The following is a 14,671-nucleotide window of genomic DNA, read 5'->3' as shown; positions in this document are numbered from 1 at the left end:
CGTGTGGGAGGTCACACTACCCTCACCATCTCCCTCCCTCGCTGAGCAGGCGCCCCGACCTACCTGTAGGAGTCGCTGTTTACAACGACCAGGATACACACCCTGCCTGCTTCCCACCCGCTAACACTGCCAATTGGTTAGTATGGACGACCGACCAAGCCGGAGGTACCGCTGACAGCTGGATTCGATACCAGTGTCTCTGCCGTGGTAGGCAGGCGCTTAGTCCGCTGCGCTACCCAGCCGCCCCCAACATCTACATATATTCTATATTCTATTCTGTTCATATAGAACAACACATCCCCATCACTCCCCAACATACAGTAATCACAGCCACTCATTGTCCTCAATGCCCATAAATAATAAATACTTTTGAACATGGTGCATGATGTTATGTGTAACGACCAAAGCTTACTTTTAGACAGCTCCAACTCAGCTGACTTGGTTCCTTCTTTTTCTTTGGGCTTCAGAAGAGTAGTTGCAATAGAACCCTGGCTCTTTGAGTAGAACTGCAAATATATTAAGCAAGACACATCCACAGCTATATAGACAATAAACACTCAACACTGACAGTCGTGGTGGAGGAGAATAGGTTCAAATATAAGGTTCAAATTCCACAAGATAATCTTTTAAAGGTCAACCTTCACGTTGTATTTTTGTTCAATAAACAATGTGGACTAGGCCAACAGTGACTTTCATGAAGAATGGAAAAAAAAGTATTGAAATTGACCCAGTTTTAGTGTTTTTATCAAACATTTTGTCTGCCCAACACAATCACCACGCACGTGCATATTTTAATCAATGGTTCATAACGTGCGTGTGTAATCGAAATGATCGTCACAACAGGTGCAGGGCACCAGGGGGCTCACCAGGGGGCGCTGAGAGTCACACACAGCTAGTGGCAGGCACTGATATATGCTTGCTACTACTAGCCGAATGAAAATGTATCTGTTTCACCTAACACTATTGCTCCGTGATTATAGCCACCCATCTCTAAAGCCACAACCACGTTACCATATTTGTAATAATGTAAATCATTGTGTCGTTGTACACATATTGTGTTTATAACGTTAGTAGCTAACATAGCTTAGCTTGGTAGCTATTGTGCTAACAAAATATCCCGACATCCGGCTCGCTGGCCGGCATGAACGGCCGACCCAAAATGGTTCTCTCCTCTCTGTACACCCCGTCCCCACGGGTACCCTGCCGGGGGGCCATGGACGCGACAACGGCGACAATGGTGGCAGCCTGTAGGGTGCTCGAGCCCGTAAAGGCTAGTGGTACAAACACGATAGCTATGAGCTAACAACGGCCGCCGCTGTTGTCGCGTCCACAAGCTCCTCCGCAGGACACCCGCGAGGACGGGGGCACACAAAGAGGAGAGAACCATAGGCTAACGTCAGTGTAGTGGTCCCAACTGTAGGCAGCAGGGACGGCGGAGCTATATAGGCTAACTGTGATGCACCGAGTGGGCCACCATTGAACTAGTACTATGACCCGGACGGGCAAGGCATTTCCTGAAGTGACGTCACGGCCGTGCTAGCTTTTAGATTTGGCTCATTAATATGCACCTGTAGTGACGTCGGCGTTTGATACGCTTTTTTGATTCGCGTGTGCATGTTATTCGTGCATGGACCTTTTTAACTCTTTCAGAGTGGCATTTCCGGTGTCAAATGGAAAAAAATAAATAATGAAATTATATACCAATGATGTAAACTACCCATAATTGATCAGTAGGGTTTAACCTGGAGGTTGGACTTTAACGTGTGGACATTCCATTTAAATGTTTCACAATGGTCATATTATTTTAGCTTTAGTCATAGCATATGCATTTGTATAGGCTATACGATCCATAGCTCTGCAGTCTGCACACATATCCACATGTACGCATAGGCTACCGGTATCTCTTAATCTTATAATCACACATGTGTTAATACTAGTCAAACTCGCTCACATTGTACATAACTCTGTTTATATCTGTCGATATAATTTTACTTGTGTTCCCATCTCCTTTATCTCTATATTGTTGTGCATTCTGGTCCAACCACTGCTGTATGGTGCTGTTGACAACAATGCATTTTCTACCTCTTTTTTTTTTTTTTTTTTTTTATCTACTTTTTCTCCTCCTTTTTCTGTGATTTTTCTCCCCATCCCAATTTACCTCTTGTGCCAATTCTCCCTCCCCTGTCCTGATCGTTGCTCGCATATGCCCCCCACAGGCCGGTTGTAGGGAAGATAGAAGCCTTGCATCACATGTCCCCTCTGATACACGTGGAGGCAGCCTGTCACATCTTTTCACGAGCCAGCGCGGACTCTCATTTGGCGAGGAGTAACGTGTAGGAAGCTCACACTGCCCCCGCCATTTTCCTGACTTTGCTGTGCAGGCGCCCCAACCGACCTGTAGGAGTCGCTGTTCACAACGACCAGACTACCACCCTTCGACTTCCCACCCGCTAACTCTGCCAATTGAGTTAGTATGACGGCCGGCCCAAGCCGGAGGCAACGCCGACAGCCGGATTCAAACCCGGTGTCTCTTGCGTTGGTGACGAGCGCAATGTCCGCTGCGCCACCCAGCCGCCCAACCTCTTTTTATTTAATAAAATTTTCTTTTTTACTTTATTTACATTTTATATTTTTATAAATTGAAAACATGTCTCCACGAGGAGTTAACCATAACAAAACACAAGCTTTTGAGTGGAGGGGATCTTTAACACAATTGTTGTCTTACACTTGAGTTAAAACAAGAGTTAAAAATAAAGGCCTTTCCTAACAGGATTATAACATTGTTCATTTCATTATTACCATCCCAAGTATTACTGTTTGCCGGTCTAGACAGACATTCTTGCTATAATTCTGTATCCATGTGAATTTGACTTAAAAATAGAGCCATTAATTGGGCAGTACCAACCATGTGTAGAGATTCTCACAATCTCTATACATATTTGACTGTTCTAGGCCACAGATATTAAGCATATTTTAGTAGATATATATTTACGGTATATATTAATTTTATTTGTACAATTCTAATCTATCTATAAATACTAGCAAAAACTTGTTTCCCCAGTATTGGTGTATTACTTGTTACCATATACTGTATTCTCAGTATATTCATGAATCACAATATTTCTATTTTCAGCTATTATGTCATCCAGAAATATAATGGCACCCTTCAACATTTGTTTCCATGCAAATACCATCTATCATTAAGTTACTATTGAATCATAATATGTGCTGCTACATGTCCTCAGGTATTTCTGGTGGCTAACATTGAAATTGGAGCTATGGTAGCTGGTAATGGTTTCCTTCATGACGCTTGACATTTGGGGGAAGAGGTCATCTGCACAAAATGTGCTCTTGGCATCTGTAAATAAGGAAAGAGTTCTAATAAAAAATTATTTTGTTGAGAACCATTCCTGATTCAAGCTGAGCTTTGGGACAACAGTAATGTTTCTCAATAATGTTTATCTTGTCTTATCTCACCAATAAGTCATTAACAGAGGATAATAATCTCCATTTATAGCTTTACATAGAACACTTTGACGTTGAGAGCTTGCCTTGCATTAAAGACACAAACGTGATTTTTAACCGTATACATTTGGGGAATATTCACATACATTCTTTTAAAGATTCAGTACAATGAAAATCACATCTTTCAGTCTTGTTGAATTTTTTATGGAAGGTATGTTTACATAAAATTACCCAAAATGTTAGAGCTGTGAAAATTATGACTAAAGCCTTTTGATCACTATCTCCCTGGATATGAACAGAATCAAGTAATTTGATATATCTAATCTGGGTGCACCAGAATGCACTTTGTGCTTGTGCACTGTGGTTTGCAGAGGAAGAAATGCTGTGAGAAGATAGCAAAACTGTGTCTTCTCTTTTAAAGAATGAGGTCAATTACAAGTCAAACCATGTTATGAGATGCAGACCCACATTCTGGAAAACAACCTATTTCCTGTATTTGTCATGACAGATCACAATGCATCAGGGGTAGTAGTGACTATGACTGCTATTGCATACACGAGTGAGGTTATTATGAGTTCTACATTCTTTTGAATTGAAATGTGTTTTGTCCTGACGTCAAACTGATTATGTTGGGTTGTCAGGTTGTGGGAAAGCAGTTATGACAAATCACTGGTAGCGAGAAAAAACCTTGTACTGCCAAAAGGGTTAAACTTTTCAGGAATTAAAAAAGCAACCTAGTTTTAAATTTTTTTTGTACGTTTTGTAAGTTTTGTAAGTTGGCTTTTCGATTGATTCTATTGGCCTATATGGTCAAGAAACATGCTCACAACATAGAACCATGTTAAGTTAAAATAAACACATGCAAATTATCAAAATTGGAGATACATGTTTTTTTCCGCCTGACAGCAGCAAGGAAACCCTGAACTGGAACATTCTCCCTCTGTTTCCTCTAGGGAGCTAGTCAGCCACAGTGAGTCAAGGCTGTGGTTCACAGATTAGGGAGTGTGGGGCCTGAGCCGGCCCTCTCTGTCATGTCTAACCTATCTCCTAACACACAGGAGTTAAACACAGATCAACTGTACTGTTAGTGAACTCTTCCTTTCCTCGTGTATTCTGGCATGCATATAATTTTTAACATGGGTTGAATATTTAGTTGGTGGGTTCAAATTGAACTTGAGGGTTTTATCAGTACAACGGCTCACCACTAGTTTCACTATACTGTACAAGCTGTACAGTAAATGGTTATACTTAGGAGGCCATGGCTGCAGCAATGTATGGTTACATATGTGGACATTAGACACAGTCAGCCCTATACGAACAGAATACATCAACTAAACATAATACGTGTGCAGATAGTACCATTGCACAACATTGAAAACAAGAGAGAAACTCCACTTCTGATTGACCCTATATACAACAAGGTCAATTGGCAACATGGCTTCTTTTTTGTGCCCAGCTGCTATTAATTAGCCACCAATTAGCAAGGCTTGGAGAATCCTTTTTAAGGAGCACCTGTCTGTCAGAGCTAAGTACAGCAGGAGGCTCCTACAGGAAGACTTGGTGATCCAGCAACAGATTATTAGACAAAATGGCTGTCAGACTTTCCTTGAGGTAAGACATTAAATAGATTTTGGCTATTTTTTCAGGTTGATCATTTTAGTACACTGCATAGTATTGTATATTATATGGTAACTCAGTTACGTCTATTCTGCATCGAACATTGTACATATGTCTATACTGAACACTGTGACCTCATTTTCTACCTCTAATTTACATGCTATACTATGTTATTGATACTTATCTTGTCTAGCACAGTCTCTGGAGCGTAACAGTAAGAAGCATTTTGTATAAAAGTATTCTGTACTTCTGTATGACAACTATTAAAGAAACTTGAGAAGTTTTGTTTGTGGGGTGTTGGGTTTGATAATTGTACAAGTTGGTTTTGATTATGTAAATTTTTCTACAGGGTGTTATGGATTCCATGCTTGCTTATTGGAAGCATTGCCTGTTTTCCTGCTGTAAAATGTATGTATGGCCTTGCTTAAACTGACCAATTCTAAATGATGGCTGCGTGCATTTAAATCAAAGGCTTGTATTGAAGTTCCATCTTAATTATACTATCTTATGTTTCAGACAATCTTGCCTCACCATACAGTGGTCACATGAGACGGCCATACTGGTTACCACGATCTGGTTACCACAATGCTGCCTCCCAGGAACCCAGTAAGGAGATCCACTCCAGTGTGTCCTCTCCCAGCTGGGCTGATTCCACTAGCTTTAGTTTAGGTAATGCAGGGCCTGTCTCTGCTGGTTTTTCCCCCTCTTCCAAGGGTGGCTCTGTTTACCAAGGTAGCATCAATAGTTCTCCTTCTCAAGTGTATGAACCCACCAGCCAAGCCAGCTTTGCCTCCTACCAGGGTGAAGGGGCTTCTATGGACCAAGGGGCTTTTGACTCCTTCCAGGGTAAAGGGGCTTCTAATACTGGGGTGATTCAGGACAGTGGCTCACTAGATGATTCCTACAGCAGCTATGGTAATGTTGGGTTTGAAAGGGTCTATGTTGGCAGCTCTCCTTCCCAAGTGTATGAACCCACCAGCCAAGCCAGCTTTGCCTCCTACCAGGGTAAAGGGGCTTCTATGGACCAAGGGGCTTTTGACTCCTTCCAGGGTAAAGGGGCTTCTAATACTGAGGTGATTCAGGACAGTGGCTCACTAGATGATTCCTACAGCAGCTATGATGTCGGCTCTCAGGGTAGTGTTGATGGGGACTTTGATTAATCTGAGGCTACAGAGTTTGAGCAGGACACTGGTGCCCCAGCTAGTAGCTATGTTGAGTCACACCCCAGTGAGGGGGGCCCTGAGACAAGTGTGTCCTCTCCCAGCTGGGCTGATTCCACTAGCATTAGTTTAGGAAATGCAGGGTTGGTCTCTGCTGGTTTTCCCTCCCCTGGCAAGGGTGGTCTTAGCTCCATCTACCAAGGTAGCATCAACAGCTCTCCTTCCCAAGTGTATGAACCCAGCAGCCAAGCCAGCTTTGACTCCTTCCAGGGTAAAGGGGCTTCTAATACTGAGGTGATTCAGGACAGTGGCTCACTAGATGATTCCTACAGCAGCCATGATGTCGGCTCTCAGGGTAGTGTTGATGGGGACTTTGATTCATCTGAGGCTACAGAGTTTGAGCAGGACACTGGTGCCCCAGCTAGTAGCTATGTCGAGTCATACCCCAGTGAGGAAGGCCCTGAGGAGGTCTTCAGTGATGTGTCGGATCTACAGCCAGTCTACTCCTATAGCTCTCGGTCAAGATACCAGCGAGGAAGAACTGCGTTCTCTCAAACCCGCTACACTCCTTGGAAGGACCTGATTACTTCACCATCCAACCCAGCTGTTTTGGAACCTGTTGATGACTCGTCTAAAGATGGATTTTAAGGCTTGGTAGGTCAAATCTATTCTTAATCATTTTATTTCGGTTCAATGTGATTTCATCTATATTAATGACTGGTATTCTCCTACTGTAGGTCCCTTGGATTTGCTTGAGTGGAATAATGGCTTGTTCTCCACTACTGCACTGAACCACCAATAAACATTTTTACATCTACTTGTTGTGAATACTTGTCTTTTAATTAAAGGAAGGACTTTTGGATCAATATGAACTGAACATGTTATCTGGGGGTGAACTGAATTGAAGGATACTTATCTTTTGTCCACCCTTACTATTGGTATTTGGAGCAGTCTGGTCACAACCAACTTCCGTAGGCATTTTATAGATTTATAGCCACAAATGGTTCTGATGGGCTTACCCTCTTATGCCACATCACATCCTGCACTGCACCCCTTCATTAGGCAGGTTGACTGAGTAAAATGTTTCTTCTTGGTGTAATGAAGCATTTAATAAAAAAACATTAAAACAAATCTGCTCAAGTTACTTACATGTCAGGATTTAAAACCAATTATGACATATTGGGAGAGTGCTTTCCTGTCGGTGGGTTGTCTGGTTGCCAGGCAACTAAATTCCTTGTGGCAGAGGGAAATGTTTTGGGGGCAAAGGATTTACTTTAACACCGTTTATGCCAGCATAGGCTGGTCTTGAGTCATTTATATAGCATGTCTGGCTTAATCGCAACATCGCTGTTCAATAGCCTCCTGCTGCTCATGGGTCGTTTTTAGCTGTAGTCTTCATGACTTGAGTTAGTTGCAGCTGTTTTTTTTTTTTTTTTTGCACGTCTTCTATCGGAAACCTTCTCTAGAGGATGTCCTTTTGACTCCAGTGTGTATCTCCCTTACCTCTATCATACCAATGAGGTTGTAGAAGTGCTCGGTGTTGTCAATGGTCAGCTTGTTGTCCCGATACATCACCCGGTAATGGATGACCTCTCGGGCGACACTGACGCACAGGACATAGTCCCCGGGGTGGCGGATGGACTCTCGTACCAAGAACAGGCCGTCCTCCACAGGCTGTAGCTTACACACCGCCTCCCGGCCTGAGATCTTCCCGTGGAACCAGCTGGCAGCAAAAAATACATAACGTCATACAAAATATCATAATATTAATAAAATTATTCTAGATAAAGGCAAGCGGTACATGTCCAATGCTACAGTGTCCAACTGTAGACATACAATGTCAAATGTACCCCAATAATCACTCGGCACAGGGTTAAATGCATGACACTTTTACATGCATTGTGTCATGCCTGGGTCCACAATCTAAGTTGTCTTCTAGACTTTTAAGAGTCATTCTGGTGGGATTCCATTAGACATTTAATAGGGGGCTTAGAAGGAGCAACAGAATAGCAAGTGCACATTTCTCTCAATGAGGAAATTGTGGTTAGAACTGACTTCTAAAAATACGACGAATGAAGTTGAGTTATTTATACTGAGAACTGTGTGCTCATCCACGACGAGACACACTATTTGGTCATAAGGACCGCTTTAAATATCAGCAACACAAATGATAAGTTCTGCCACAGGCAAGCAAGCATTTGAAAAAGGGACATTTTAATGCTCTTATCGGCCACATTCATGAGAGCATTGGGGACTATAGTGTAACTTCTAAGTCTGATCTAGGTTTAGCATTGTAGGAATAAAACATCTATGACAAGTGTGGGAAGGAAATGTTGTCTATGTCTATACATCGGTGTTAAAATACATATTCTTTGTCTTACAGCTTGACTAGTTAATATGATCTGACAAGCATCCTAAAAGAGGACACTGGTAGGAGAGCAGGACATACGGCATCAGGCTGAGGCTGGGGTCTATGCGTATGGCTTCTCGTTCTCGTAGGTTGGTGGCCGCTATGAGTCCTTCGTCCCCTGTGGTGTTATGTCTCGCCTTGTAGCAACCCTTCCCCTGGAAAACAGTACCGAAAGTGAAGAGTTTAGCAGCTTCTGAAACGTTTGGTGAAACCAGTGTGTTCATAGTTGGGTTTGTAACATGCATTAAAAAAGCCTGATCTGTCAGCACTGGCAGGCCAATTAGAAAATATAATGTGAAGTTATCACTCATTATGTATCTTAGTTAATAGTCTATATGTGCTCTATAGCCTCTTCCAAACATGATTAGGAATAATGGTACCATGCCCGTCTCCAAAATGGTGAGGATGTCTCCTTTTCGATAAGCCAGTTCACCTGACTTGAGTTTCCTGTGGTCCCCCTTGGCCACACATTGTGTCCCACAAGGCCAGCTCCTCTACGGGGGCACATTAACACAAATGGTAAATAGACTGCATTAATGTAGCGCTTTTATCCAAAGCGCTTTACTACTTGTTGTGACTCTCATTTATTCATTTGCTCACATTTTCACACCCCGAAGGGAGGCAGAGGCGACCATGCAACTTGGTGCCAAGGATCTATGGGTAACAGTACTGTATATTTGCATATCATATGTCACAAATGTAACAGTACTATATACCTGTATCTGTATGTCATGTATGTCCCTATGCCATAAATGTCATGTATGTCATAAATGTCACTATGAATTGAAAATAGGGGACCCTGATGTAAACAAGACAAACGTCTTTCTCTGGTCTGCATCCCCTTAACAATTGTATGTATTGAGCCGTACTGTATTGTACCCATTTTGCAATCTGTTAAATAAAGTTTTCATTCATTCATTTAATTCCTTCATTCAACCTGCTCATCGGGAGCAGCTGGGTTAAGTCATGCTCAAGGACAGTTCCGACACGCAGGCCCTCCCATAGTCCAGCAGACTGTACACAGAGCAGACTCCGCGGAGGTCCGCGCGGCTCTTTGAGCTTTGATCTCAGCGGACAGCAGACCCACAGGTGCGAAGCTACTATTTTCTGACGCGCGGACATCCGCGCCGCTGACTTGGTGTCACACAAAACGCTGCTCGGCGTTTTGGTTGACATCGAACTGCATTTAATGTGACGCCGATCTGCATTTTACTCTGACCACTCGCTCCGTGCCAAGAGAGATGTTTGAATGGCTTTTCTAAATGAAGTGTGTAAAATTGCCAGTTTTATTTCGAAATATTGGAAACGGAGATAACATAGAATGTTATCTCCGTTTCCAATATTTTTAAATAAAACTGGTGCTTTTATTTCATGCAATGCGTGTTTCATTTCAGCACCACGCGCTGTCCACCTCAAGCCTATACGGTACATTGCATCTCGCTGCCTATATACCCGTTATTCAAGTGCGTAAAACTTTTTTTGTGGGAAATGTAGTAAAACTGGTGCGAGAAATGTAGGACGTCCGCTGAGATCTGCTCGACTATGAAAGCTCAAAGAGCCGCGCGGACCTCCGCGGAGTCTGCTCTGTGTACAGTCTGCTCGACTATGGGAGCACCTATATTTACAGTACATACCATTGCCATCCTCAAGAGTGAAATACTGTAGTTATAGAAGTTGTCAAGACCTGTGAAAGGAAACAGATCTTTTGATCAATGAATCTGAAAATGATATCATGAAAAAACTAGTAGGTTGATTTTGGAAGTGTATAGCCTTCAACCCTACCTACACATAAAATATATATACCTGTGGCGCTCAAGTAATGAGCTGCATGGTCCCTGAAGAGCAGTGAAGGCTAGAGCTCTGTGGATGTGAATGATCCAAACTATAGAAACTGTACCTTCGAATATTCAGCAACTGTCTTCAATCTCCATACAGTAGCGTTGCGTTTGTCTCTTAACGGTGCCGAACACCAGACATTAATTTGCGTTACTCCAGTTGATTTCGCATTTACAATAATAAATTGTCGAATTCCGTAATCACAATATAGTTCTATATCGAAACCACCTACAAATAGAATAGTGGGGGTGAAAACTGTAAATAGGTAGGCTACAATAGGCGTGTAGTTATTGCGCACCAAGTAAGAGGAACACTAAATATTGTGAAAATATGTAGCACAGGGTGTCTAATCATGTCCTTGGTTGTCATCCTGTCATAGCATCGTTTCCGCGAAAATATCATTTATGAATATTCATTAGAGGGTGTGTAGATTCCTACCCAACTTCTTTGATAGAATCTCAAAAGAAGCCCAAGTTTGATTGTCATTGAAACCTATCGTTCTCGGATTCCAAGAAAACAGTTCAGGTAGTAATATGCTGGGTTAACAACACAATCATGGAGACACCAAATGGTTTAAAAGTCTTTTAATATTCCCCTTAATTTTAGGCAGCACTACAAAGACATTCAAATAATAATAGGACAGCAATGTTCACACTCGGTTTAACAATACAAAATTGATTGCAACATCCTTCTGAAATAAAACAAAATGTCTATGATGATCTTAATAAATGTAATCAACCTAAAACAGCACAAATCATCACAAAAATAATATTTTAACCCAAAACCTTTTGCAATTCTGGTAATTTCTCCACCCTACATCTTTGCGAAATAAGATCTTTAAAATATTGCATGACAATAATGTTCCCCTTTCTGAACCTTCAGTCTTTTAATATGAAGTCTCTAATACATAACACAATGCAGGCACAAGGAAGAGTCAGACTAGTAACCCCTTGATCATTTCAGTAGATATTCCATCCAACATTTCTTCCTCATTTGTCTCCTCCTAAACATAATCTTAAAAAAAAAAAAAAAAAAAAATTGCTAGGCATATTCAAATGATAAAAATATGGCTGCATATAGTAACATCATTGTCATTTTTTCATAAGTGCTTCATTCCCTCAGCATGCTAGACTGTGCAACATAACTCCTCAAGTGTGATTTCCACACAAAAAAAAGCCTTTGAACGCATTTTCTAGTGCAATCGGATCACGCACAAAACAGAATTATCGTTGTGGGTTTGTGACAAACTTAAAGGCGCCTACAAAAAGGAATTTATTTTTGTGTAATATCTGCAAGGTGTGATGTAGGCCTTTGGCTGGATCTCAAAAAAGTGCCATCCCCATCTCTTCCAAGATGCAAAGGAAGAGAAGGTAAGAGAGCCCTGGAGATATGACTGAAGGGAGGAGGGAGAGGGCACGCAGTCGAGGAGAGACCTCTCGAGGAACACCAAAAACACCACTACACCATTAATTTCATTGTTGGTGTCAATATACCTGTATTTTCAGCACAATCAACAGTACAATATGCAAAACCTTCGCCTAAATTCAGAATAAACACTTTCGACGCCGCGACTAGTAAAACCCCCCATCATCTTTCTTGCCTAGCCTCGAAAACACATCTCAAAATGTACAACATCCTGCACCCAAGTCAAACTCCTGGAATAGAGTCAAACGACAAACAAATTGAACTGGCCTGTGCAGCAGTAGGGATTCAAACTCTTCTTCCAACAAGAAAAGCTGAAAGTAAAGCTAAAAGTGCTGATTAAAACGCATATGAGGCGTCGTCATTCACCATATTCACATGGCAGCCATTTTGCTCTTATGTTGTGCTCAGGTTGGGATTTCCCTGGGGTGGAAAGAATCCCAACCTGAGCACGACGTAAGAATAAAATGGCCGGTGTGTGAATATGGTCAATTATCAGAGTACTTTCAGTACATAGAAAAGAAAACAATGGTCAGGTACTGTAACAGTGGCTGGGACAAGAATGGTAATTTAAATTAAAAAAATTTGGGGGGGGGGGTGTCAGTAGCAAGTGTGCAAGCATTCTAGAAATGGAATGATGATGCAATCATTAGCGCCCTTACAACATCACTACATCAGTGACACAAAACTTAAAGCCAAATTTCTTTATAGTACACTTTTGAGTACAGTACATCTGCAGTACAGTAAAGGAACAGTATGTGAGAAAGAATTACAGTTAAGGATTATTCAACTTCAGGAAAAACCCCTCTGACATCCTCTCCTCTTACTTCAAAGGGCAGACACGTAACGACTAAAGTCAAGTTATATTCTTATTTTGTATAGCTGTGTGTTAAGATTAATTTCAAAATAATAAAAAGGTTACAGTTGTGACATTCTACCAGTCTAACAGCTCACACAACACGGTGCTCCGGAGATCGGAGGTCAAGCATCCGTCACTTCCGCCACTTCTGTCACTTCCTCCTTCTTGTCCTTCTTACCCTCCCCCTCCCCCTCCCCCGTCTCACTGCCGTCCCGTCTCCGCTTGCGGTTGCGAGCGCTGGCCTTGGACGCAGGGAGAGACTCCATGCCGAGAACCTTGTGGATCTGACGGAACGCTAGCAGTCGCAAAGCATGCTAGAACCAGAGTAATGGGGCAAAAAAGGTAGAGGTCAATGGAATAGTAACTATCTGCAAAAAAATTAAGTTTTTTTCTCTAGGGCTGCACGATTCTTGCTAAAATGTGAATCACGATTTTTCTCTCTAAGAATTGAGATGACGATTCTCACACAATTCTTATTTTTCAATAAAACATTTATTGCACTCTTTCTTAAACAAACATAACATATCAAAGTGCTTGAATTAAACATAACATAAAATGCTCGACTTAAACTTAAAAATCTCTTGTAACATTACAACAATACAAAATAACTCGAGTCTCTTTTCCTCTCTTATGCCCGTGCACGGGACGCGCATGCGTTTCAGCACTTTGCTCTCGTCAGACAGCTCAGGGAGTCATTTGACAAGCGCTCCGTCAAATGACCACTTTCGGTTCTGACCTTTGTCCCGACTCTAGTCAGAATGTTATGAAGTGGATGGCCATTTTGGATAATCACACTGTTTTTACCAGTAGGCACATTACAAAAACAAATTTTCCGTTGGATTTTCATAAACTTTAGACTGTATGACTATAAGACTTCAGGCTATGGAACCGTTGTTGTCCAGCGCCTACCTCTAATCTGGAACCCAAAAACAGGAATCTGGCGACAAGTCAACACAAAAGTAAGAAAATATATTGAATGTTGATTGAATTAATAACATGTTTTGCTTTACATCATTTAAGTGTGATTGATATCGCAACTGGGATTGTTCCGACACAAATAAGTCAACACGTGAATGCAGCGTGATGTGAATGCATAGGGGAATAGGAGTGAGTGTTTTAATGCAACTGATCTCCATGTTGACGCAAATGCAAATACATCAGAATCGTCGTCATTTAGAAATGAGATTGCATACGTCTATGAATCGAGATTGCACGTTTTTCTTTTTTTACGATTAATCGTGCAGCCCCATTTTCTCCCAAAGTAAGCATGATATTCAGGTGCAATTGTTTTTGTTATGAGAGTGTACCTGTGCGCTGGCTGTAATGTCTTCTCTGCCTTGTCCACTCATGCTCTGCAAAGCATCCGTTGGGTCTTTCTCACATGGGTCCAGCAGACCAGGTCCATCTGAGTAATAATGAATAGGAAAATATAACTTGATGGAAGAAAATTGATGGACATATCAATCAAAACTAGGGTTGGGTACGTTCATATTTGAACCGATACCGGTACCGCAGAATCGATACTGGTACCTTTTTTCAGTACTTTTATCTCTCTGTAATAACACAATTTATATTTCAGTTGTAAAACTCTTAAGTCTAAACTTGTCAATTTCAACATTGTTATCACACCACACAAACTAAAACCCCTCCCTACCTCCCTCTCCCAATTTTCTTTTTAATGTTGCATGATCATGTATACATTTATTATGCATTATTATTTTTAAAGTTTAAATATCAACATTATTTGACCATCCTCAGTTAATACTATCAAACTCCTCTGACCTCATCTGGTCTTTCCAAAGACCAGAGATGGGACGTGCGCGCACACACACAGAAAGGGAGAATGGCTTATAGGCCCTCCGTTTCCTCACTATTGGATCTCCGCCAATTTCTCCAGTTTAG

General features: G+C 41.7%; 2 protein-coding genes across 3 annotated transcripts in view; both read right to left on the bottom strand.

Annotated features, from left to right (window-relative positions):
* matk (megakaryocyte-associated tyrosine kinase) overlaps positions 1-10,295 on the bottom strand; it is a gene marked incomplete at its 5' end in the record, with an annotated part of 31,583 nt that extends 21,288 nt beyond the window's left edge. Inside the window, 5 exons of the mRNA XM_084308447.1 lie at positions 413-506; positions 7,746-7,965; positions 8,692-8,807; positions 9,033-9,146; positions 10,287-10,295. Coding sequence (XP_084164573.1) covers positions 413-506; positions 7,746-7,965; positions 8,692-8,807; positions 9,033-9,146; positions 10,287-10,295 — 553 coding nt within the window. The remainder of the gene's footprint in view (positions 1-412; positions 507-7,745; positions 7,966-8,691; positions 8,808-9,032; positions 9,147-10,286) is intronic.
* Positions 10,296-11,056: 761 nt separating this feature from the next.
* zfr2 (zinc finger RNA binding protein 2) overlaps positions 11,057-14,671 on the bottom strand; it is a 61,913-nt gene continuing 58,298 nt past the window's right edge. For both annotated transcript variants that reach the window (XM_084308680.1, XM_084308681.1), the window contains 2 exons: positions 14,077-14,174; positions 11,057-13,083 (listed from right to left, as the gene is read on the bottom strand). In XM_084308680.1, coding sequence (XP_084164806.1) covers positions 12,892-13,083; positions 14,077-14,174 — 290 coding nt within the window. In that variant the 3' untranslated portion in view covers positions 11,057-12,891. The remainder of the gene's footprint in view (positions 13,084-14,076; positions 14,175-14,671) is intronic.

Source organism: Notolepis coatsorum (genome assembly GCF_963971535.1).
Source record: "Notolepis coatsorum genome assembly, chromosome: 2".
NCBI lineage: Eukaryota > Metazoa > Chordata > Actinopteri > Aulopiformes > Paralepididae > Notolepis > Notolepis coatsorum.
This window is presented reverse-complemented; position numbering and strand designations above follow the sequence as displayed.